The following is a 21853-nucleotide window of genomic DNA, read 5'->3' as shown; positions in this document are numbered from 1 at the left end:
AGGGAGGGAGGAGGTCCAGAGGCAGAGAGGAGTCCAGCTGGTGAGGATTAACAAGTAGCTCCCCCTCCTGCTGCAACAAGCTCCCCTCCCTGCTGGTCTCCCAGAACCAGGAGAGGCATGAAGAGGGCAGAGGAGAAATTGACACCACACAGGCACAGCCTCAGATTGCTTCAAGAAAACCCTGCAGAGGAGGGAACTGAGGCACCTGTGGGAAGGTGAGGACCTTCAGTCTCCACAACTATCTCATGAGGGCAAGAGCGAAAGGGTGTGCTGCTGTGCTCTTTAGGCCTGGCACTCCTGTGCAGATTCTGTTTTTCCTGATAAAGAGTTAATTCCACTTGCTTCATGTGGCTGACTGTTGGCTTGCCCCTGTCTCTCTGCCACCAGCAACCCTGGCTAGCTTAAGTCCTGTAGGCATGTGCTGTAGGAGCTTTCCCCAGCTTTGCGCTCTCTGGGTGTGGTTGGACCACTGTTCCCATCAGCCACAGGCAGCATGACCAGTGGTAAAGGATGATGGGAGCTGTAGTCCAGCAACATCTGGAAAGCACCCTGGAAAGCTATGGTGTTCTGGTGGTGGTCCCTTCCGCTTCCCAAGCGCAGGAGATACCTGGAGCCTACAAGTGGCGTAGCACAGCCTTCTCCAACCTGGGGCCCTCCAGGTGTTCTGGACCACAATGGCCACCAGTGCCAGCCAGACCAGAAAGGACACTCTAGACTCTGGGCCTCTCTGTCTGATGGAGGATGCCATGGCATTCGAGGGGACTCACCCGCGTTGTTGCATCCACTCGAACTCCGGCCCGGAGGAGGACGTCTGCCACTTGGACATGCCCCTCCTGAGCCACCAGGTGGAGGGGGGTGAGGCCACTCTGGAAGACAAGCAAGAGCCAGGTTACCCACAGAGGGTTCCGTGGGGAGGTGGGCAGACACTGGGAACCACTGCTAGGGCCCTCCCAGCTTTCTAGGCAGAGAGCCTTCTCAGTAGTGGCACCGGCCCTGTGGAACACCCTCCCATCAGTTGTCAAGGAAATAAACAACTATCTGAGGCCCAGATAGTTGTTTATTTCCTTGACATCTGATGGGAGGGTGTTCCACAGGGCCGGTGCCACTACTGAGAAGGCTCTCTGCCTAGAAAGCTGGGAGGGCCCTAGCAGTGGTTCCCGGTGTCTGCCCACCACTATCTGAGATCTGAAGGCAGCCTGACTTCCAGGTTAGCGCCATCGGCAATGGTGGCGTTCCTCTGACTGAGAGGAACCCGCTCCGTGGAATTCGGGTCATGCCGCCGTGGCGAAGGCAGAGACCCTTTAGAAATCCCAGGCAAATGAAGCCTGGGAACGTGGGATTCGGCTGACACCAGGAGCGCCCCCCCTACCCACAGGGAAACCCCTTTTCAGGGGTTCCGAAGTGACGTGGGGTGAGTGGCACGGTGTTTTGAATCGACCGCTATTTTTACGGAGTGAAGCCGCGTAGCCGTTGCCGGAGAGCACTGACTTTTTCTTGTGGACAATTGGATTTCAAACAACAACCCGTGAGTAGAATGGAAATTGGATCTTTAAAGCATTTTTAAATTGGTACTGATCGGGGAAGGTCTAAACAGGAAGTCCGCCTCCCCTTTCTGTAAATAAACTGAAGCAAAGAACCTGTTAACTAAGGTCGTGGAGAGTCTTATGTAAAGGATTTAAATTCCACTGATTCAAACTACCATCAATATTCTTTTTGGAAGCAGGGGATCCTGCAGGAGAAGGTTAAAATTCGGAAATTGAAGCGCCACTTCCCTAAACCCGCTGACGGTGAATAGATAAATTTGGCAGCTGTCAAGTTAGCTGTCAAGATACAAAAGAAGGACTTTGTTTCTACTGTCCGTTTTTGTTACAACCTTACGTTTAAAAAGAAGGAAGGAACTGTTACAATTTAATGTATGGGACCTTTGGGTCTGTGCTGGAAGGAGTGAAAAGGAACTTGAATCCCTCTAGAGGGAGCTTTGGGATATTGTCGTAAGGCAGCAGCTGGGAAATTGCTTTTAAAGATAAAAGCCTTGAGAAACTAGATTTTGACCTTGGACCTAAGGATGGCAGTCAGGAAGGAAATTGAGTGTGAACTGAACAGGACATTTTATCTCTTGGGAAAGCTGCAAGATCAGATAAATGTTATGGCTACTAATGTTGTAATCTTGGGAACAAAAGTGGGTATTAGTAAAGAAGTTGACAAGAACTCGGCACAGGAACCTCTTCCAACTGAACAAACTGAAAAATTTGAGAAGGAGAATCATGTTGTGATTAAAGTGATGAAAGGGGGAGCCGTAACCCTACAGAGGCAAATGGTGGACTACAATTTGAGGCCTTACATGATGGCAACTAGGAGAAGCAAATTTTTGGAGATGGAAGCCTGGATTGGTTTGGAAAATGAAAGATGGAGAGATCACCCTATGTGGAGATCAAATGACCTTTGGGATACAAATCTGAGCCAGGAGGGACTTCCGGGTTAGCGCCATCGGCAATGGCGGAATTCCTCTGATTCAGAGGAACCCGCTCCGCCAAAATCGGGTCTGGCCGCCGCGGCGAAGGCGGAGACCCTCTAAAAATCCCAGGCGGAGGAAGCCTGGGAACGTGGGATTCGGCTGACACCAGGAGCGCCCCCCCCTACTCACACGGAAACCCCTTTTCGGGGATTCCGAAGTGACGCGGGGTGAGTGGCACGGTGTCTTGAATCGACTGCTATTTTTGCGGAGTGAAGCCGCACAGCCATTGTCGGAGAGCGCTGACTTCTTTTTGTGGACATTCGGATTTCAAACAACAACCCGTGAGTAGTACGGAAATTGGATTTTTAATAATATTCTTAAATTCGGCACGATCGGGGAAGGTCCAAACAGGAAGTCCGTCTCCCCTTTCTGTAAATAATTTAAAGCAAAGAACCTGTCAACTAAGGTCGTGGAGAGATTTTTTTTTCTTTTTTTCTGTAAAGGACTTTAATTCTACGGATTGACACTATAAGAAACTCTATCTGGAAGCAGGGGAGCCTGCAGGAAAAGAATTAAATTTGGGAATTGATGTGCCGCCACCCCCCGGACCCGGGAGTGGTCCGTGAGAGCCCGTTGATGAAGTATAGAACAATTTGACAGCTGTCAAGCTAGCTGTCAAGACGTAAAAAGAGGACTTTGTTTCTGTTGTCTACATTTGTTATAAGCTTGGTTTTGAAAAGAAGGAAGGACTGTTACAATTTAACTGGACTTTTGGATCTGTGCTGAAAGGAGTAAAAAAAAACTTAAATTCCCCTAGAGGGAGCTTTGGGATATTGCAGAGAATGGCTGTTGGAAAGGAAATCCAGTTTGAACTGAATAGGGCATTCTTTCTCTTGGGAAAGTTGCAAGGTCAAATTGGTGTTTTGACTACAAATGTTACAACTTTGGACATAAGAGTGAGTACTATCATTGAACCTGATAAGAACTCGGCACAGGAATTTTATTCAACTGAACAAACAGGGAAATCTGAGAAGGAGAATTATGTTGTCTCTGAAGAGAAGAAAGGGGGAGCCGTAACCCTGCAAATGCGAAAGGAGAGCTGCAATTTGAGGCCTGACATGATGGCAACAAGGGGAAATAAATTTTTGAAGATGGAAGCTTGGCCTGAATTGGAAAGTGAAAGATGGAGAGATCTCCTTACGTGGAGATCAGATGACCCTAGGATTATAAATTTGATCCAGGTGGAAGTTGGAGCTTTGGGGACATTTGGATCTGAAAGGAGAATGAAACAAGATTTGGAATACCCCATAGGCTTTATTTTTAAGTACGGAGGTTTGGCTGGAAGGAAGGTGGATGCTGTTGGGTTGGAGCTCCCCCGAGATTTGGCTTTCAATACGAAGGACTATCAAAAAGACTGGCAGAGGGGACATGAGAGAGACTTAAGAGCCTCGGATGTAAGATCTCCGGGCTAATGGCTTTTTGAGATTGATGGACTTATGTTGGGGACTGAAACCGGGAAGGAGGTATGGGTGGAATGGAAATTGGGAACTCAAAGGGTATACAATATAATTTGCTTTTTTGTTTTTTATGAGAGTTGGGAAATTCATGGAAGGGAATCTTTTTCGACCTTGGAGAAATGTCTTAAGAATAGGTATTGATGTGTAGGTTTGGATGGGAGTTGGGATTGGATAAAGTAAAAGTGGTTTTTAAAATAAATTAAATTACTTAAATGAAAATAAGGCTGGAAGGATTTGCAGAAATAACGATTTGAACTAGAATACAAAAATGGGAGGTGTGAGGAGGTCAAGGAAATACGTAAAGGAAGAAAGTTATGCAAAGGTTTAATCTGTTCTTTTTTCTTTTTTCAAGTGAGTGCATTTTCTTTTTTGTTGTTGTTGTTGTATTTTTTTGTATTTTGTATTTTTCTTTTTTTTTTCTTTCTGTAACTCTTAAACTTTGAATAAATATTATTAAAAAAAAAAAAATACAAATCTGAGCCAGGTGGAGGTTGGAGCTTTGGGGGCCTTTGGATTTGAAAGGAGTGTGAAACAAGTTTTGGAATATCCTATAGGCCTTATGTTTAACTATGGAAGTTTGGCAGGAAGGAATATGGTTACCGTTGGGTTGGAGCTTCCCCGAGATCTGGTTTTCAACACCAAAGATTATCAAAAAGACCAGCAGAGGGGACATGAAAGAGACTTAAGAGCCTCGGACTTAAGATCTCCAGGTTGATGGTTTTCCGAGATTGATGGAACTATTGCTAGGGGCCGAAACCGGGGAGGGGATCTGGTGGAAGAAAACTGGGAATTTAAAGTGTATATAATATAATTTGTTTTTTTTCTTTTTTCTTTTAATGAGAGATGGGAAAATCGTGGAATGGAATCTTTTTTGACCCTAGGGGAAACGTCTTAAGAATAAGTACAGATATATAAGTTTTAATGAGAAGTAAGATTAAATAAAGTAAAAGTGGATGGCTATTTAGTGAAAGAAAGAATGGAAAATTATAGTATATTAAGATAAGATATAAGGATAAAAATAAGATGAAGGATTTGCTGAAATATCTATATGAAGGATTTGCTGGAATATCTAATTGAATTAGAATACAAAAATGGGAGGCGTGAGGAAGTCAAGGAAATAAATGAATGTAAGTAAGTGAGTTAAAGGTTTGACTTGATGATGTTTTTTTTTTATATGTACTGTTTTTTCTTGTTTTTTCTTCGATTGTTTTCTTTTTACTTTTTTTCTGTAACCTTTAAAATCTTAATAAAAATTCATTAAAAAAAAAAAGAGAGAGATCTGAAGGCAGCCCTGTTTGGTGTAATTTCTAATGTTCGATGTGCTATTGTGCTTTTTATTCTGTTGGAGGCCGCCCAGAGTGGCCGGCGAAACCCAGCCAGATGGGTGGGGTATAAATAAATTATGATGATGATGATGATGATGATGATGATGATGAAAGACTCCCAGAGGCTTGAATATGGCATCTGGAAGAGCGACACCTGCTCTTTATTGATTGGTTTGGGGGGGTGGCTAAATAACAACAAGCATTCATCCTGTTTTCATCCTGATTTCCTTGCACTGCAATTCTACACCTTACCATTGCTCATTTGCTCCACACCATTTAGTGAATTTCCCTGATACTTTCCTAATGGTAAAAGGTCTGGAGTCTTAAATTTGGGGGATTTCTTCAGTAAGGGGTGTTAAATTTCTGATTTCTTTCCGCAGGGCCTGTAAGACAGAGTTGTTCCGCCTGGCCTTTGGCTTGGAGCCAATTTGATTCCCTCCCTCTCTTTCTTTTTTCTTTTCCTTCTCCTCCTGCGATGAGGCTACATTTTAATATTTTAATGTTTCAATATTTTAATGTTGTATTTTAATTCTGTTTTTAAGTTGTAATCATTCAACTTGTTTTTATTATTGCTTGTAATTGCTTGGCTGGGGAGGGCGGGGTATAAATAAAAATTATTATTATTATTATTATTATTATTATTATTATTATTATTATTAAAAATATGCTTTGGAGCTTGAGGAGTTCCAATCTGCTATTATTTTTGTGATTGGACAACATTTAGCTTAATAAGTCTACAATAGAAGAAGCACAAAAACGGCTTTTGGAAAACCCAGTAATTTTAATGTTACCTTCTGAAAATGTCAGGTAATGCTAAATAAAAATATATAAGAGATAAGAGAGAATATAGAATACAACTGCAAGTACTTAGCAATTTCTATGAAATTTTACACACTCTTTACTTACCAAGCAAAACTAAATTATATTAATTTAACCAAAATATCTTTTGAATTCACAAGCCATGTTACAACGCTTTACCAGCCCTCATTTTTGAAATTGAAAGTTGAAAAATTCTGCATGCCCTATAGGCCCATGCAGAGAGGGGGAGCCAGCAGCCCCTTCTTGGGGTGTCCATTTGGGGTTCACAGGAGCCCTTCTTTGCCTGTCTAAGTCCTTTCTCAAGGCCTTACTAGCAGTTCCCTCAGGGTCCCCATTAGGGAATTGGGGTCCCCAAGCTGAGCTCTAGATCAGGGGTCAGCAACCTTTTTCAGCAGGGGGCCAGTACACTGTCCCTCAGACCTCGGGGGGGGCCAGACTATATTTTTTGGGCGGATGAACGAATTACTATGCCCCACAAATAGCCCAGAGATGCATTTTAAATAAAAGGACACATTGTACTCATGTAAAAACACGCTGATTCCTGGACCCTCCGCGGGCCGGATTGAGAAGGCGATTGGGCCGGATCCGGCCCCTGGGCCTTAGGTTGCCTACCCCTGCTAGAGTCTTCCCACAAAAAGAGGCAACAGAGAACATACTGGTGCCACCTAGTGGCCACTGGTAGAAGTAGAAACCTAACAGCTGCTTGGCAAGTTTAGGGCGGGGGGGGGGGGGAGACTCATCATGGTGCCATCCCCAAAGATGGCAGCCCTGCTGGAGCAGACCCCACTCCTGCCTTGCTCTGCATCCAACAGTGACCAGAGAAGATTCCCTCAAGAAGGGCAGGATGGCAAATAGGGAAAGTCTGCAGCTCAGCAGGCAGCACCTGGTCGCATGCAGAAGGTCCCAGCTTCAGTTCCAACATCATCTCTGGCTTGGGCAGGGAAACACTTTGAAACCCTGGAGCATCACTCCTGCTCAGTGGAATCATGGGATGGCTGCTGAAAGAGCAGGTTCCTATGCCCAACCCCCTCCTGTGCTTTGCCCCTTCCCCAGTACCTGTCCAATGAAGTGGTAAACTGCTCTCAAACATGGATGCTCTATTTAGTTTCCATGGTTGAAAGCCACTGGCAGAAATAGCCTCCATGAAGAAGATGAAATAAAACAGCTTCTTGGCTTATTCTGGCAGAGGCTGACTCCCTCTTCTCTCCTTGCCTTGTCACCAGGATTCAGCCCAGGGCCTCTTCCCCAGGGGGAACCGCCCAGGAGTCGCGCAGGCCAGAAGTGAACTAGAAGCAAGAGGCCCCAGTGGGTGCAGCGATTGGTACAGTACCCTTGACCTTTAACGGGTGGCTTTAAAAGAGGTTTGGACAAAGTCATGGACTGCTAGTCAGGGTGGCTCTATCCTGTGCGCATGGCTGGAGGCAGCGCTGCTTCTGAACACCAGCTGTTGGAAACCAGAGGAGGGGAGAGCACTCGGGTGCTCAGGTGCTGCTCCCTGGTTTGGGTGGTCCCTGCTGGGCTAGGGGGCCATGATCCTGCAGGGCTCTTCGGATATTCTGAGGTGCCTTTGCACATTAGGGTACATGCCAAGAATGCAAAAGCCAGAGGTTTCTATACACATGTGTGAACACACACACACACACACAGCTCTCCATCCTATCAAGCAACAGTCACAATCATGGTTGAAAGACACATTGGGTTGAGCTGTGTAGGAAGAACCACTTCTGCTCATACAACAGACCTCCCCCATCCTTTCCAAGGCACCCTGCACCCCAAATATGCTTCAGATGGTGGGGGACACACACAGGGGGATGGGAAGCTCCATTGCAAATAACTGAGAAAGGCGTGGGGAAGCCCCCCAAGAGCCAGACAGAGAGGCCTGGAGGGCGCCATTTGCCCCCCACCTGAGGTTCCCCACTCTTGCCTTATCAGGGTTGTGTTCTTCCACCCACCCACCCCCCCTTGGGAAGCAGACTTGTCCCTGCAGGGCACCTGCGCACTCACAGGAGCCTTTTGCTCCACTCACCTTGCTGCCAAAGTTGCCATTGGCCTGCTTGGAGAGGAGAAGGGCCACCATATCGGAGTGGCCTTCCTGGGCCGCCAGGTGCAGCGGGGTCACAGCTTGCGTGGATTCGGCGTTGGCGGAGGCGCCATACTGCAGCAGGCTGCTGGCCACCTCCATCTGGTTCTGCCTGGCGGCAATGTGCAGGGGGGTGTATCCGTTCTGCAGAGGAGAGAGACGACCCCACCCGCCAAAGGCAAGTCAAGCCCCAGAGTCTGATCCGCCGGAGTCAACGGTGGCTCCTGCCAACCCCATGACTCCCCTCTGAGGCTGCTCCCTGCAGGCAGGAGAAAGGGGCAGCTGTGCTCAGGTTTCCTCTGCCCTCCCCTCCATGGCGCTGCCCTTCAAATCTTTAAATCCTAGACAGAAGTGCGGCATGGAAGCAAAACCTGTCCCTTACCCAGGCCACGCTGTGCGGGGATGCTCCTTTGGGCAGCAGCACTTTGACAATGTCCAGGTTGTTGTGGTGAACAGCGACGTGCAGGGGCGTGAGGCCATTCTGCAGAGAGAGGAGCAGGGGCATTTGAGCATTTTATTTTAGGCAAGAATTTCTGACATGACCTTGTAGCAGGTGAGCATCCTGATCTATACATTGAGAGGCAGCCTCCACGTGAATGGATGTTCAAAGGGGGTGTGAAAGGATATTGGTAGGGGAATCTGCTTACTGTACACGTCAGGGGTGTTTGTGAGAAGGGAAACTCAGACTTTGACCAATTTGAGAGAAAGAAGACACTGAATTCTTCCTGCTGATTTTGGCATCCACACCAGTTTCTTTCTTGTTGGAATTGTCTGCATTTGGGCCTTCAATATTTCTCCTTTTAGAAACTCCCATCCTTCTTGGACTCCCTTCTCTTTGAGTATTTCTGACCATTGGATCTCACCCAGTAGTTCCTTAAGATATTTGAAATTGGCCTTCTTAAAGTTCAGAGTGCAGGTCTGGCTACGCTCAGCTTTCCCTTGCCTCTGTATCATGAAACCCAGGAGGACAGGATCACTTCCTCCCAAGTTTCCAAGTATTGGGGGGGGGGGATCATTGCAGTTGCTGATTCTGGACCACCAAGTGAAGCACCCAAAGACTCTTCAAAGAGCCTATTGCCACCATCCCATCTTGGTACAACTAACATAAGACACACGTGACCATCGCCAGGTCTGCATTCCTCAGGGCCACTGCATCTCCCGCCAAGGCCCCCGACATACACACCTTCCCCGCTGCGTTGGGCTGGGCATTGTGCTCCAGCAGCACCTTGGCAACATCCACTTTCCCATATTTGGAAGCAACGTGCAGAGGGGTAAATCCTTTCTGGGGAGAAACAGGGAGCATCAGTGCCTGGCTGGGGTGGGAGAGGAAGACAGCAGGTCAAGCAGGATCAGGGGGAGTGGGGTCAAGAAGGCCTCAGGGGGAGGCAACCCAGGCAGCAGTCCAGGTTTCTCTGCTCACTCCCTGCCCTACAGGCATCGCAACACCCACAGCACGCACAGGAGAGAGGGAGAGAGGAGACATCTAAAGCAGAAACAAGTGTTAACACAGAATTTCAGCTTGGTCAATACTGTAGATGAGCATGTCAGATTTCCTGCCTCAGAGGCTGATCCCCTGCCCCTCGAGGCACCCTGCCCTACTCCTGGCCTGGCCTGGGGATGAGGCTCTTCCATCACCCTCCGAGTTGGAAGAGGCGTCCCCTGCAGCTTCTTGTGCTCCACAACCCCAGAGCAGCATGTGGTAGCAGGACAGGCCCTTTAAATATTGTACACAGCGCCTCGTGGGGGCAGAGTCACTGCCAAGTCAAGCCTCTGCCAGCCTTCCTAAGGCTTCAGGCAGCTCCAAGTCTTTGCTGAGGTGAGACCCTCCCAACCTGGGCTAGCAGCACCCACAGGGAGCTGTCTGGGGCCTTGCTTCAGCAGTTTGGAACATGACCCAGCGCCCCCGTTTCCCTACCTTGGTCATGACCGTCTGTGAAGCCTGCTTGTCCAGGAGGGCGCAGGCGCAGTCGAGGTGGCCCTCGCGTGCTGTGATGTGCAGGGGTGTGTGCCCGGCTGTTGTGGACAGATTAGGGTCGGCGCCACTCTCCAGCAGCAGCTTCACCATTGTGCAGTGGCCAAGGCGGGCCGCACAGTGCAGGGGGGTCTGGTCATCCTACAATGGGGAAGAAGGACAAGACACTTCAGATGAAGACAACAGCACTCTGTCCTCAAAAGAAATGTGTATGCGCACCCTACATAGTATATGCCTTTTTGAACTCGTTACTTGGTTCGACATCTGCACCACAAAGTTCAGAGATGTGTGCATTTAGGTTTGCATCTTATTCCAGGAAAGGAAAGTCCATGTCATGATACCCTCTGAGCCTTCCGACCAGCAGTGGGAGGAAGAGACAATGCAATAGACCCTTTAGACACCACCACCCCAAAACACCCAGAAGTTGCCTCTCCCTCACTTGCAGAGAGCAAGGGACCATTAAAGACGGGGAGACTGTATCCCCACGGGAAGATGGTGAGACGGTCTGATGATGTCTCCCAGGGAAAGGTGGCACCAGCAGGAGAACAGAGATGACTCTTCTTCCTGGGCAGAGTGTCGCAGGGACAGGGATTGTGGCAAGCGTTCTCCTCCGCTGCTTAAAAGCTTGGCTGGGAGGCAGGAAGACTCACCAGAATAACTGCACTGTTTCTGTGCAGTCTTGAAGCCCTGTTCCTGATCTTGAACACCTGGGCCTGGGCCTTGATTCTGAGCGAGATCTAAAGATTTACATGGGGATCTGCTGCCCCAGTGATCCGGCTGCCTGAGGTGGCCGCCTCGCTTTGCCTCATGGGTGAGCCAATCCTGGTTGCTACCCTTTTGCCTTATAAGACCAGCTGGACTAGAGCCTGCTCTTTCTGAAACACTGAGCTTGAAGCACTAGCCCACAATAATAAATGTTCAATTATTTACTTACAAGAAAGTGCACCTGTTGTCTAGGGCCAACCCTGAGGCAAGATGAGGAGGCTGCCTCAGGCAGCAGGATCCACAGGGGCAGCAGATTCAGCCTCTAAGAAATGCATTGCCCGCTGCTGCCACCGCCATGGTAGCAGCAACGGCTGCAGTGCCCTCCTTGGAGACTGGGTCCGCCTTCTACCCGGCAGCGCCGCCCCCCCACCATGCCACATCCCCTGGCATGGGATGATGCCTCCATACAAGCAAGTTTGGGCCACTCATGGGGACAGGAGTCTAGGTTGCAACTGCTGCTGGCCCAGAAGGACGAGGATGCTCTCACCTTGGCCTTGGCATTGACTTTGGCCTTGTTCTGCAGCAGGTACTTTGCCACTTCCGTGTGCCCAGCCCGGCCTGCCATATGTAGGGGGGTCTCCACCTTCTTTGGAAAGGGGAAAAAAAGAGGTTGCATAGAATGTCATCTGTTTCGAAAGATCTCATTCGGTGACCATCTGATCAATCTCTGTAAAAGCCAGTGGGGCTTGAGATTCTTGCACCTGGTACTATTCGTGCAGTGCAAACAAAGGCTTGACCCAAGTCCAAAGAGATGGGAGAACTTAATGCACTCCCCCTGACCCCATTAAAAATCTCCCTGATGGTAGAAAACAAGCACATCTTACTCCCTATAAATTCCCATAAATTAAAATTGCTGTTGATGCAAAATGCCTTTTACTAAGGGTCCACAATCTAAGCATACACATTATTACAAATCATTTCATATCTGCAAAAATTATGATATATATATACTTTAACACAACTTTGTTAATATATTCAGAATGTTTATCTGAGCATATACTGTTCTCATTTTACCTAACTGTTGCATGTTTTATGTCTAAATATAATAAATAAAATTCAAATAGTAATAGTAATAGTAATAGTAATAATAATAGCTAGCACATAAAGATAAAGGCTAGGTAAGAGCTATCTCACTGCCCTGTTCCATTTCCACAAACCAGGGTGTTTTGAGGTGAGACAGAGCATTCAGATACGTTGTGTTCCACACGCAATTTGAAGTGGTGCAGTCTAAGGTAACCTCTGCGTCAGACACTAAAACCACATGGTTTCCCCCAAAGAATACTGGGAGCTGTAGTTTGTTATGGGTGCTGGGAACTGTAGCTCTGGGAGGGACAAGCTACAGTTCCCAGGATTCTTTGGGGAAAGTCGTGTGCTTTGAATGCACTGTGTGGGTGTGACCTAGGAAGGTTTAGGAACATAGGAAGCTGCCTTATCCCCAAGAAGCCACTGGTCTCTCTTTCCCAGCATTGTCTCCCCTGGGTGTCAAAGACGGGTCTTTCCTAGTTCTACCTGGAGACACCAGGGACTGAACCCTTGTTTATACACACATCTTTCTGGGTGTGTAAATCAGATCTGAACCTGGCTTAGAAATTGCTCCGGGCTTGGATTCTAAAGTCCTGGGCTGCAAATCTCCTCTCTCTTGCTCCTCAGCCCCTGAAGCCAGTGGCGCCATTTCTGATGCGAATAATGCCCTGCATGTACAAAGGCCAAAGGGATTTGTAAAAAGAACCATTTCATTGTTCAAAACAAGAGGAACCTGGCAAAGAAGAACCAGAGAGCTGGCCAAATTCTCCCTGTCTCACCTCTACCCAGACGGAGGGCTCACCTAAGAGAATGTTTCTCTGTATAATTCTTTCAAGCCCCACACACAGAAAACAAACTTGTCAGCGAAGACTGCTTTGTGTCCAGCAATATAAGGCTATTTTTCAAAGAACATTTTATTTATTGTATTTATTGAATTTATATACCGCCCTATAGCCGGAGGTCTCATTCCCTTATGAGAGCCCAAACCTGTAGCGGTGCAGTCGGGGCACAGATCTCCCTGCCACCCTCCCGCTTGGTTGGACTGTTGGATGAAGAACTGGGGGACCAGGACTCAAATCTCCATTTAGCCACCAAGCTGGCTGGGAGACCTGGAGCCAGTTGCAGTCGCTTAGACTAATCTACCTCACAGGGTTGCTGTGAGAGGAAGGAGAAGCATGCATGCCACCTTGAGCCCCTTGGAGGAAGGTGGGATATAAATGTCATCATTGTCATCACCTAAAACACATGTGCATGTTTGTGTGAGGGGGGCGGGGCGAGGGCAAAGGAGCTGCCACCTCTTGCCCGCCCTACGGTATTCTGAGGAACCTCCTTCCACCCACCCTAACATTTGTTTTGTGCAACTCGGACTCTCCAGCGAAATGTTCCAGTCCCAAATCTCTGACAAATCCCCAGAGCCAAAGCTCTCAGGGTTGAGTCTTTGGCTATGAAAGCCTCAGCACAAATCCTGAGGGGTCCCCAGAAGCTGCGGGGGTCCACGTCTTCCCCACTTGCCCTCTGCGCTTCTCCCCACTCACCACGTTGGAAACATTGGGAGAGGCTCCTCGTTGCAGCAGGATCTTGACGATGGGGAGGTTCCCCATGAAGGAGGCCACGTGGAGAGGGGTCAGCCCAGACTGCGGACAGGAGAGAGGGAGCAAAGGGATGACTGCAGGACGCTGTGCAGCGGAGACACACGACACACACAGAAATCTGCCTCGTAACCCTTCTGCTACCCAGCCACGTACCCTCCAACATTCCTCTAATGAAAACGCCCGAAGGAAAAGTGGCACATTCCGGGATCAAATCAGAAACCGGGATGGCTCTGTGAATTTGGGACTGTTCTTGGAAAATAGGGACACTTGGAGAGTCTGCAATCAGCATCTTTGGATAACAATCCAAAAATATACATGAATTACTACATATCAGTTGACTGATCAACTAAAGATTTAGGATGCAATTTATAAGAAATCCATCTTCTAGGAAGGCAGCACCTGCACTTTGGAACTCCCTGCCTAATGACATCAGAGAGGCACCTTTGCTGTACTCTTTTCGGTGCCAGCTAAAAACATTTTTCTTTAAGCAAGCCTACCCAGATAAGTAAAATGTTGACATGTGTTTAATCTGTTTTTAGCTTAGCATTGATTATTTCTGAAAAATGCTGTAAATAGTTGTTTGTATTGATAATTTCATTGTTTCATTCTTTCAGTAAACTGCTTTAAGGTTTATATAAAGTACAGAAAAGTTAACTAACTAAATAAATCATATACCCACTTACTGGGGAGTAAGTTCCATGGTATTCAATGGAACTTACTTCCCAGCAAGCCTGCACAGGACTGCAGCTTTAGGACCCAAGCAGCCAAGAGCACCCTTGTCTCTAGTCTCAGGTTGTGCTATTGCAATCGGAGAACAAAAAAGAAAACGTTGCCTTTCCATGGACCTTGTGCTAGAATGAGTCACCAGTAGTTGGGCAGCCTTGGTTCGGACACCAGTGTAGGAAGACTAAATGCATCATTACAGATTCACTGCGCAGAGGTTGATCCATGGCTATTAGCCATGAATAGAATAGAATAGAATAGAATCTCCATGTCCGGAGGCCCCGGCAAAAAAGGAAAGAAAGCGAAAGGGCTGTGTCTGACACACACCCCTTCCCTGGTCTGCCTGTGGGCCTCCCAAAAGCATTTATTGGCTGCCCATAGTTGGAAGCAGGATCTTGGAGTAGACAGACCCTTGGCCCGGCCCAGCACGTTTGTCCAGTATTCTCATTTACTTAAGGCATGAAAACCTCTGAAATGGCTTCTACAAACCAAGCTAAATGGGGCATTTAAATGCAACTGTTTCAGTTAAAAGGTAGATGATTAATCAACTGAAAATTCCAAAATCAGTCAGAACCCACCCACCCACCCCCCAAAAAATCTCCACATAGCCACAAATGCCAAGAGATTTCTATTTGTCATGAGCCAAACTGAGACAGAAGCAATAGGCTTGGAACCTCCATTTCCCCTCTCATGGATGGATGGGAGTTGGTTGAAAATTCTGCCTAAGGCCGCAAAAAAGCAATCAACCAAAATCTGTGGGTAGCTGAGAAAACACCCCAATACATTCCAGGCATAATGTGATGAATAAAAGGTGTGACGAATTGCTGAAAGGTATCTTTGAACTATTGCAGACTGTTTTTCTCTTGGCTAGATCAAGTTATTTCCAAGAGTTCCTTATATTAAATGCTAAAGGTTCTATGACTGTATCGAAACCAGGCCTGCCCCTCCCCTAAGCCAAACACAGCGACCCACAAGTTAGGGCATTTGATCTGCCAGTGCCTGGAGATGCTGGGCTTCAGACCAGAGGGGAGCTCTGGGGTTCATCATGAAAGATTTGCTGTGTTTGGCTTGGTGGGGAACATGTTGTGTGGTCTTCATCTAAATGGTGTTTTCCCTGGGGACAAATCCTACAAATTAGTATTTGGGGGTGCCCTTGGTGGTCCCCCTAACTTGCAAGGTCGTGCAAATTCAGAATTCACTAGGGCCACTTGGCCTCTCCTTGGATGCTCTGCGCCAATGGTGGCACATTTAGGGTCTGGCTCAATGGCGTCTACACTTCACTTTTCGTGTCTAGGCCTCTGCTGGGCTTGGTGCCCTGGCCGGTGCCTAACCTTGCCGCCTCTGGATATCTGCCATGATGTTTGTCCTAATTAATCCAAATTAACAGAGAAGTCCAGAAACACCCCATTGCATATGTGGCCATGGTCACGTCAGCGTGCCTCACGGCTTCCCGTGCTGCACACATGGGGCACCAGGTACCTCGGTGACAGCATCAATGGAGGCTCCCGTCTTCAGCAAGAGCTCCATCACCCGGATGTGGTTCTTCTTGCAGGCGATGTGCAGAGGGGTGAAGCCATTCTGCAGGCAGAGAGAAAAGGAGAGGCCCTTCAGCCTCCCTGGAAGAGAGACACGTGGCTCCCCCTCCTGCCACTTGCCCGCCCACTCACCAGCGCCCGAGCATTGGGCTTTGCCCCCTTTTCCAGCAGGACTTTGGCCACTCGGTGGTGGCCACAGTGGGCGGCCACGTGCAGCGGCGTCAGGTGGTCCAGCGTGATGTCATCAATGTCAGCATTGTACTGCAGCAGAAGTCGCACACAGTCCAGGTGGTCTCCCTGGGAGGCCATGTGGATGGGGGACAGGCCGTTCTGTGGCAAGGAAATGCAAGGTTAGAGCCTGGCGTGACCCGAGGACGGAGACCCAGACCATCAAGGGTCTGGAAACCAAGCCTTCTGAGCAATGGTTGAGGGAGGTGGGTGTGTTTAGCCTGGAGAAGAGAAGACTGACAGCTGTCTTCAAATATCTGAAAGGCCGTCACACAGAAGATCTTGCATGCTTGTTTTCTGCTGCTCTGGAAGGTAGGACCTGAACCAACTGATTTAAATGACCACAAAGGAGATTCTGACAAAACATTAGAAATAACTTTATGGTGCTAAGAACTGTTCAACTGTGGAATAGACTCCCATGAGAGGTGGTGAACTGTGCTTCACTGGAGGTTTATAAGCAGAGGTTGGGTGGCCACTTGTCATGGATGCTTTAGTTCTGATTCCTGCGTTGCAGGGGTTGGACTGGACAACCCTTGGGGATCCCTTCTACAATTCTATGATTCCATGATTCTATGATTTAAAGCACTCTTGTGCCACTTTAGCAGTCCTAAGAATAACAGTTTGTAAAGGGTACAAACAGAGATGCATTTCCCAGCACCCTTAGGAAACTACATTTCCCAGGATTCCTTGGAGAAAACCATGACTGTGGCATAAGAGTGCCACTTTATGTGGTGTGGAGGTGGCCCCGGTAGCTGGGAAACAAGACCCACAGTCCGATGCCAGGGTGGGTGTTAGCAAAGGGGAAAACCACCTCTGTCTCTGGGGAACGTGATTTTGCTTGCCTCATGGCTATTCCCCCACTGCCCATCACCTTGGTCTTTGCTTGGATGGGAGCACCGTGATCCAGCAGGATTTCCACAATCCGCACATGCCCATTCCTGGAGGCGCAGTGCAGCGGTGTGAGCTCGTCCTGCAACAATGGGGAATAATAATAATAATAATAATAATAATAATAATAATAATAATAATTTAATATTTATACACCACCCATCTGGCTGGGTCACTCTGGGCGGCTTCCAACAAAATATTAAAATAGAATGAAAGTCAGGGGTGCAAATCAGCAGTGAAAGAACCACATGACCACCTAGAGTTACTCGGAGAAAAGGTGATATTACCTCCCCTGGACAAAAACCCAGAAATTTTTGAGGAAATTGAAAAATATGCAATACTTTTAAAAGCACTTTTACAGATCAAAAATCACATTATTACTTTAGGAACATAAAATGTATTATATATTACTTAGTTTGACATTAAATTATCTGGTATATTAAAAATACAGTGTATTGAGTTAGTCATTCCTTTTTATATTTTTGATTAGAAATGGATCTATAAGATGCTGAGCTGCAAGGAACCTTGCATGTCTTTCATTTTGCCAATTTATGAGCAGCAGGGAAAAATAATAAAAGCAGATGAAACTGTCAACATTATGGTAAAAAAGAAAGAAAATTATTATGTATTCTGAAAACTATTATGGGTCATATTCAACTAAGTCCTACTTAGGGTACACCCGTTAGAATTAATGAACCTAAATTAGTCATATCTATTAATTTTAGCAGGTCTACTCTGATTAGGATGAGCGCTGAAGACCACCCAATGCCCCTTGTCTCTACTGGGCCAAGCAGACATCAAGCACTCATTCCTATAATGGCTCTGAAAACAAGGGGCGGGGGGGGGGGGACGAGACAAAACTCAGCGAATACTGCATGAAACTTACTCAGTCTCATTTTCTGAGTTATCACTATCAGTTTCTGCTTCTTCCTGTTGGGGGAAAAGTGAGGATTTTCCTCCCTCCCATGTTCTGCGCTTGCACTTCTCATGCCTGGAGTTCTCACTAAGCTGCAGTGTAATTCTGAAGAAGTCCTTCTCACTAAACTCCTTTGCCAGGCTCCTTTGGAGTGGCTTCTCTTTGAGACACCCGTCCCTCTGTGGGTGAACATGAATTCATGCAGAGATGCAGCATCTTCCTCCTCCATAGGCAACATTGGGGGAGTCATTGAGCCACACAAAAGGGAGAAGGAAGAGGACTCCAATTTCTCATTGTACACAGCTCACTCTACAACCGAGAGCCACAAGGGGCTTTGCCCCGTCTGGGCTGCCTATATCCTCACGAGGAGGAGATCAAATCTAGAGCAGTGACTCTTGTGGGGAGGCCACGGACACCCTCTTCTGGGCCTGAATATGTCTGGCTTCTCCTGCGAGTCATTAGAAAGAAGGGGAAATGCCCAAAGGTGCTAAAAGGATTTCTGCACTACAATATGAGTATCATATTCGAGAGCTCTCCAAAGAGAGAAGAGAGTCACTGGAGCTTCTGCAAGGAGCAGCCAAACTCCTGCCAGCAGCTCTTGAGGTTCACCTTTCTCTTTGGTCTGAAGATTGGTGCCCATGATGTCCTCATGTTTAGGTAAGTAATGTTGTGCGCACATTAACAGTAAATAAGGTAAAACAGTACAAAGCAAAGGTGTTGGTAAGCATAATAGAGGAATTAAGTGTTATCTTGGGAGGGGGAGAGTGTGAGACTGCTGGGGGCCCAACCCTTTTGGGACCCCCAATATTTTGGAGGTGGGGCCACCCCCAATGTTCAAAAACGCCAGAGGAGGCCAAGCAGCTTCAGTGGCCTCCTCCTCCTCCTCCTGCAGCAAAGGGGAAGCAGCCTCAACTGGTGGTGACGGCAGGAGGAGGAGGAGCTGCTGGCCATTGAGCAGCGCTGCCACTGGGTTTGGCTCTGCCCCTGGCTCCTCCTGACATCAGGATGTTGGGACGTCACATGCGTGGTGTTGGCCCCTGCAGTCTCCCTGGCAAGTTGCCACCTCTGGCTTGTGATGTTGGTAGTGAGTGATGATTGGATGAGAGTTTGAAAGGGAGTTTGAATACTGATGAGAGGGTGTGGTTGCTGGAGGGAGAGTGTGGATGGTGGCAGGGTTAGTTTGATAAAATAAGGACTGCCTTGTTGTTCACCATTGTCTTATAGAGGGCAAAGACACAAATAAGATAATACAAAACCAAACCTATAGGCTTCTGTCCGCTTAATGATCATAACACCCCTGTTTCTCCTTTCTGCTTTAATAAATGCTTGTAGTGTGCACTCATGCCATTTGACCACGTTAGAGGCAGGAGATATTCAGGGATAGCTCAGCCAGTGGATCATGAGACTCTTAATCTCAGGGTGGTGGGTTTAAGCCCCACATTGGGCAAAAGATTCCTGCATTGCAGGGGGTTGGCTAGATGACTCTCAAGGTCCCTTCTACAATTTTAATTCTTGAAAAAACATAGCATCTGTGTTGGCAGCAGAGAAAAGGAGGGCTGTGGACCTCGCAGAGGGCGAGAGGTAGTAAGGGGCAGCTGGGGGGGGGTGCGAGGACCACATAGCTGAAGGGGTGGTGGCCTGACAGGGCTGCCCTCCTTTTCTCCTTACTGCCTCTCCTGATGCAAGGCCCTGTCTTGGTTGGAAGATTCAGAACAGACAAAAGAAAGGACTTTTCTTCCATGCAGCACATAGTTAAACTGTGGAACTCCTTCCTACAGGAGGAAATGATGGCCACCAACTTGGATGGCTTTCAAAGAAAATGAGGCAAAGTCATGGAGGGGGAGAGGGCTCTTGATGGCTACTAGCAGGATGGCTATGTTCTGCCTCCAAAGCTGGCGACAGCAAGGCTTATGGGAAGCAACCATAGGAGAGCATCAAATTCTGCTTGCAGGTTTCCCTTGGGGCTTCTGGTTGTCCCCTGTGAGAACAGGATACTGGATGATCTTATGTCCCTACCTTGGTGCGGGTCTCGATGTGGGCTCCCCGGTCCAGCAGCAGGCGCACCATGATGATGTTGCCCCGGCGGGAGGCGATGTGCAGTGGCGTGATCCCATTCTGTGTTTGTGGAGAGAAGAGCAGAGGGAGCTGCCTCATACCCAGCCAGACCACTGGCTCATCTTGCCTAGCAATGCCTCTTCTGATGGCCCATGGCTTTCCGAGATCTCCAGCTGGTCAGTCCCAGTCAGGGACTGGACCCAGGAACTTCTGCATGCAAGCCAGCCCTCTCCTAGCAGCACGTGTGGAGCCATTTCCAAAGCGAGGGACCCTCTCCTTTCTGGACAACCTTCCCAAACACCAGTGGTGGGTGGGACCAGAGCATAGCTGTCAACGTTTCCCTTTTTTTAAAGGGAAATTCCCTAATCTATTGGTATTGGGGGACTTCAACATCCATGCTGATGCCACTCCCTCCTCACAGGCTCTGGACCTGGTGTCTTCCATGGTGACACTAGGGCTCTCCCAGTTTGTTTCGGGCCCCACACATCAAGCAGGCCACACGCTGGATATGATCTTTGGCGCCGGTATAGATGTGATCATGTCTCCTTCGATGAAGGTGCCATGGTCTGATCACTACGCTCTGAAAGCCAGGATTGACTTTCCACCCCCACCCTGCTTAGGTGGCGAGCCGATTTGGGCTTGCCCGCAGAGGCTGATGGACCCTGATAGATTCTGCCAAGCCTTGCGGGACCTTGCTCCCCCTGGTGACTCATTGGCTGAGCTTGTTGAGGGCTGGAATATCCAGCTCCTGGCAGCCATCGATGAGATCGCACCTAAGCGCCCTCTGCAACCCCGCAAAAACCGGGCTCCCTGGTTTACCGAGGAGCTTCGGAAAATGAAGCGGGACCTCAGGCGGCTAGAGCGAGTATGGCGGGGTGCCCGTGATGGAGCCTCAAGAACATCTTATAGGGTTTTTATGAAAACCTACGAGATGGCAGTGAAGGCCGCTAAGAAGTCCTACTTCTCGGCCTCCATTGCATCCGCTAGCTCTCACCCGGCGCAATTATTTAGTATAATTCAGTCTTTAACGTCCCTTGAAGGACAGCCAAATTTAAATAACAATTTGACACACAGCTGTGAGGCATTTGCGAGCTTTTTTGCGGAGAAGGTCCTGTTGCTCCGCCATGACCTCCCTGCCAATTTGGATACAATAAAGGAACTGGAGGCCCCTCGACTGTCCTCGGGTCCAGTATTGGACCACTTTGACCAGATATCCCCAGCCGATGTGGACAGACTCCTCTGAGCTGGAAAGCCCACCACCTGTCCTTTTGACCCGTGCCTGTCTTGGCTGATTAGAGCGTGTCCAGACGAGGTGCGGGCCCCCCTGGGGGATATCATCAATTTGTCCCTTGGCACCGGGATATTCCCAGGGGAACTGAAAGAGGCAGTGGTACGCCCGCTCTTAAAGAAAACATCATTAGATCCCTTAGATCTATCTAATTACCGCCCGGTTTCGAATCTTCCATTCCTGGGTAAGGTGATTGAGAGAGCGGTTGCTGAACAGCTTGGTAGGTTTCTGGATGAAACCTACCATTCCAGTCCGGCTTCCGTGTTGGTCATGGGACCGAGACGGCTCTGGTTGCCCTAACAGATGATCTCCGCAGGCAGCTGGATCGAGGCGGGTCGGGGCTGCTGATTCTTCTAGACCTGTCAGCAGCCTTCGACATGGTCGATCACGAACTCCTGGACCACCGCCTTGCCGATGTGGGGATCCAGGGCACAGTCCTTCAATGGCTGCGCTCGTTTCTCTCTGGTCGGGGACAGAGGGTGGCGCTTGGGGGGAAATTGTCATCGCGTCACTCCTTGGTGTGTGGAGTGCCTCAGGGTGCGATACTCTCCCTGATGCTTTTTAACATCTTTATATGCCTCCTCGCCCAGCTTGTCCGGAGTTTTGGGCTGGGCTGCCATCAGTATGCCGATGACACCCAACTCTATCTGTTGATGGATGGCCATCCTGACT

The 21853-nt window shown here is 48.4% G+C and overlaps 1 protein-coding gene and 1 long non-coding RNA gene across 12 annotated transcripts in view; one reads left to right on the top strand and one right to left on the bottom strand.

The window, feature by feature from the left end:
• The window catches only part of LOC307223194, a 198980-nt gene that overhangs the window by 53210 nt on the left and 123917 nt on the right, over positions 1 to 21853 (top strand). The gene's annotated exons all lie outside the window — the stretch shown is intronic.
• ANK1 (ankyrin 1) overlaps positions 1 to 21853 on the bottom strand; it is a 207357-nt gene that overhangs the window by 75159 nt on the left and 110345 nt on the right. For 10 of the 11 annotated variants that reach the window (XR_013842002.1, XM_079988979.1, XM_079988985.1 and 7 more), the window contains exons 8-18: positions 19855 to 19953; positions 16906 to 17004; positions 15939 to 16136; positions 15751 to 15849; positions 13492 to 13590; positions 11421 to 11519; positions 10112 to 10309; positions 9380 to 9478; positions 8579 to 8677; positions 8143 to 8340; positions 768 to 866 (exon numbers count right to left, since the gene is read on the bottom strand). Coding sequence is in view for 10 of the 11 variants with exons in the window: in XM_079988979.1 (XP_079845105.1) it covers positions 768 to 866; positions 8143 to 8340; positions 8579 to 8677; positions 9380 to 9478; positions 10112 to 10309; positions 11421 to 11519; positions 13492 to 13590; positions 15751 to 15849; positions 15939 to 16136; positions 16906 to 17004; positions 19855 to 19953 (1386 nt within the window). In the remaining variant the exon portion in view is untranslated. The remainder of the gene's footprint in view (positions 1 to 767; positions 867 to 8142; positions 8341 to 8578; positions 8678 to 9379; positions 9479 to 10111; positions 10310 to 11420; positions 11520 to 13491; positions 13591 to 15750; positions 15850 to 15938; positions 16137 to 16905; positions 17005 to 19854; positions 19954 to 21853) is intronic. The other variant, XM_079988983.1, reaches the window with a different exon arrangement.

Source organism: Podarcis cretensis (assembly GCF_951804945.1).
Source record: "Podarcis cretensis genome assembly, chromosome: 8".
NCBI classification, from domain to species: Eukaryota; Metazoa; Chordata; class Lepidosauria; order Squamata; family Lacertidae; genus Podarcis; species Podarcis cretensis.
The sequence above is the reverse complement of the archived record's forward strand: the minus strand, read 5'-3'. Positions and strand labels throughout refer to the sequence as shown.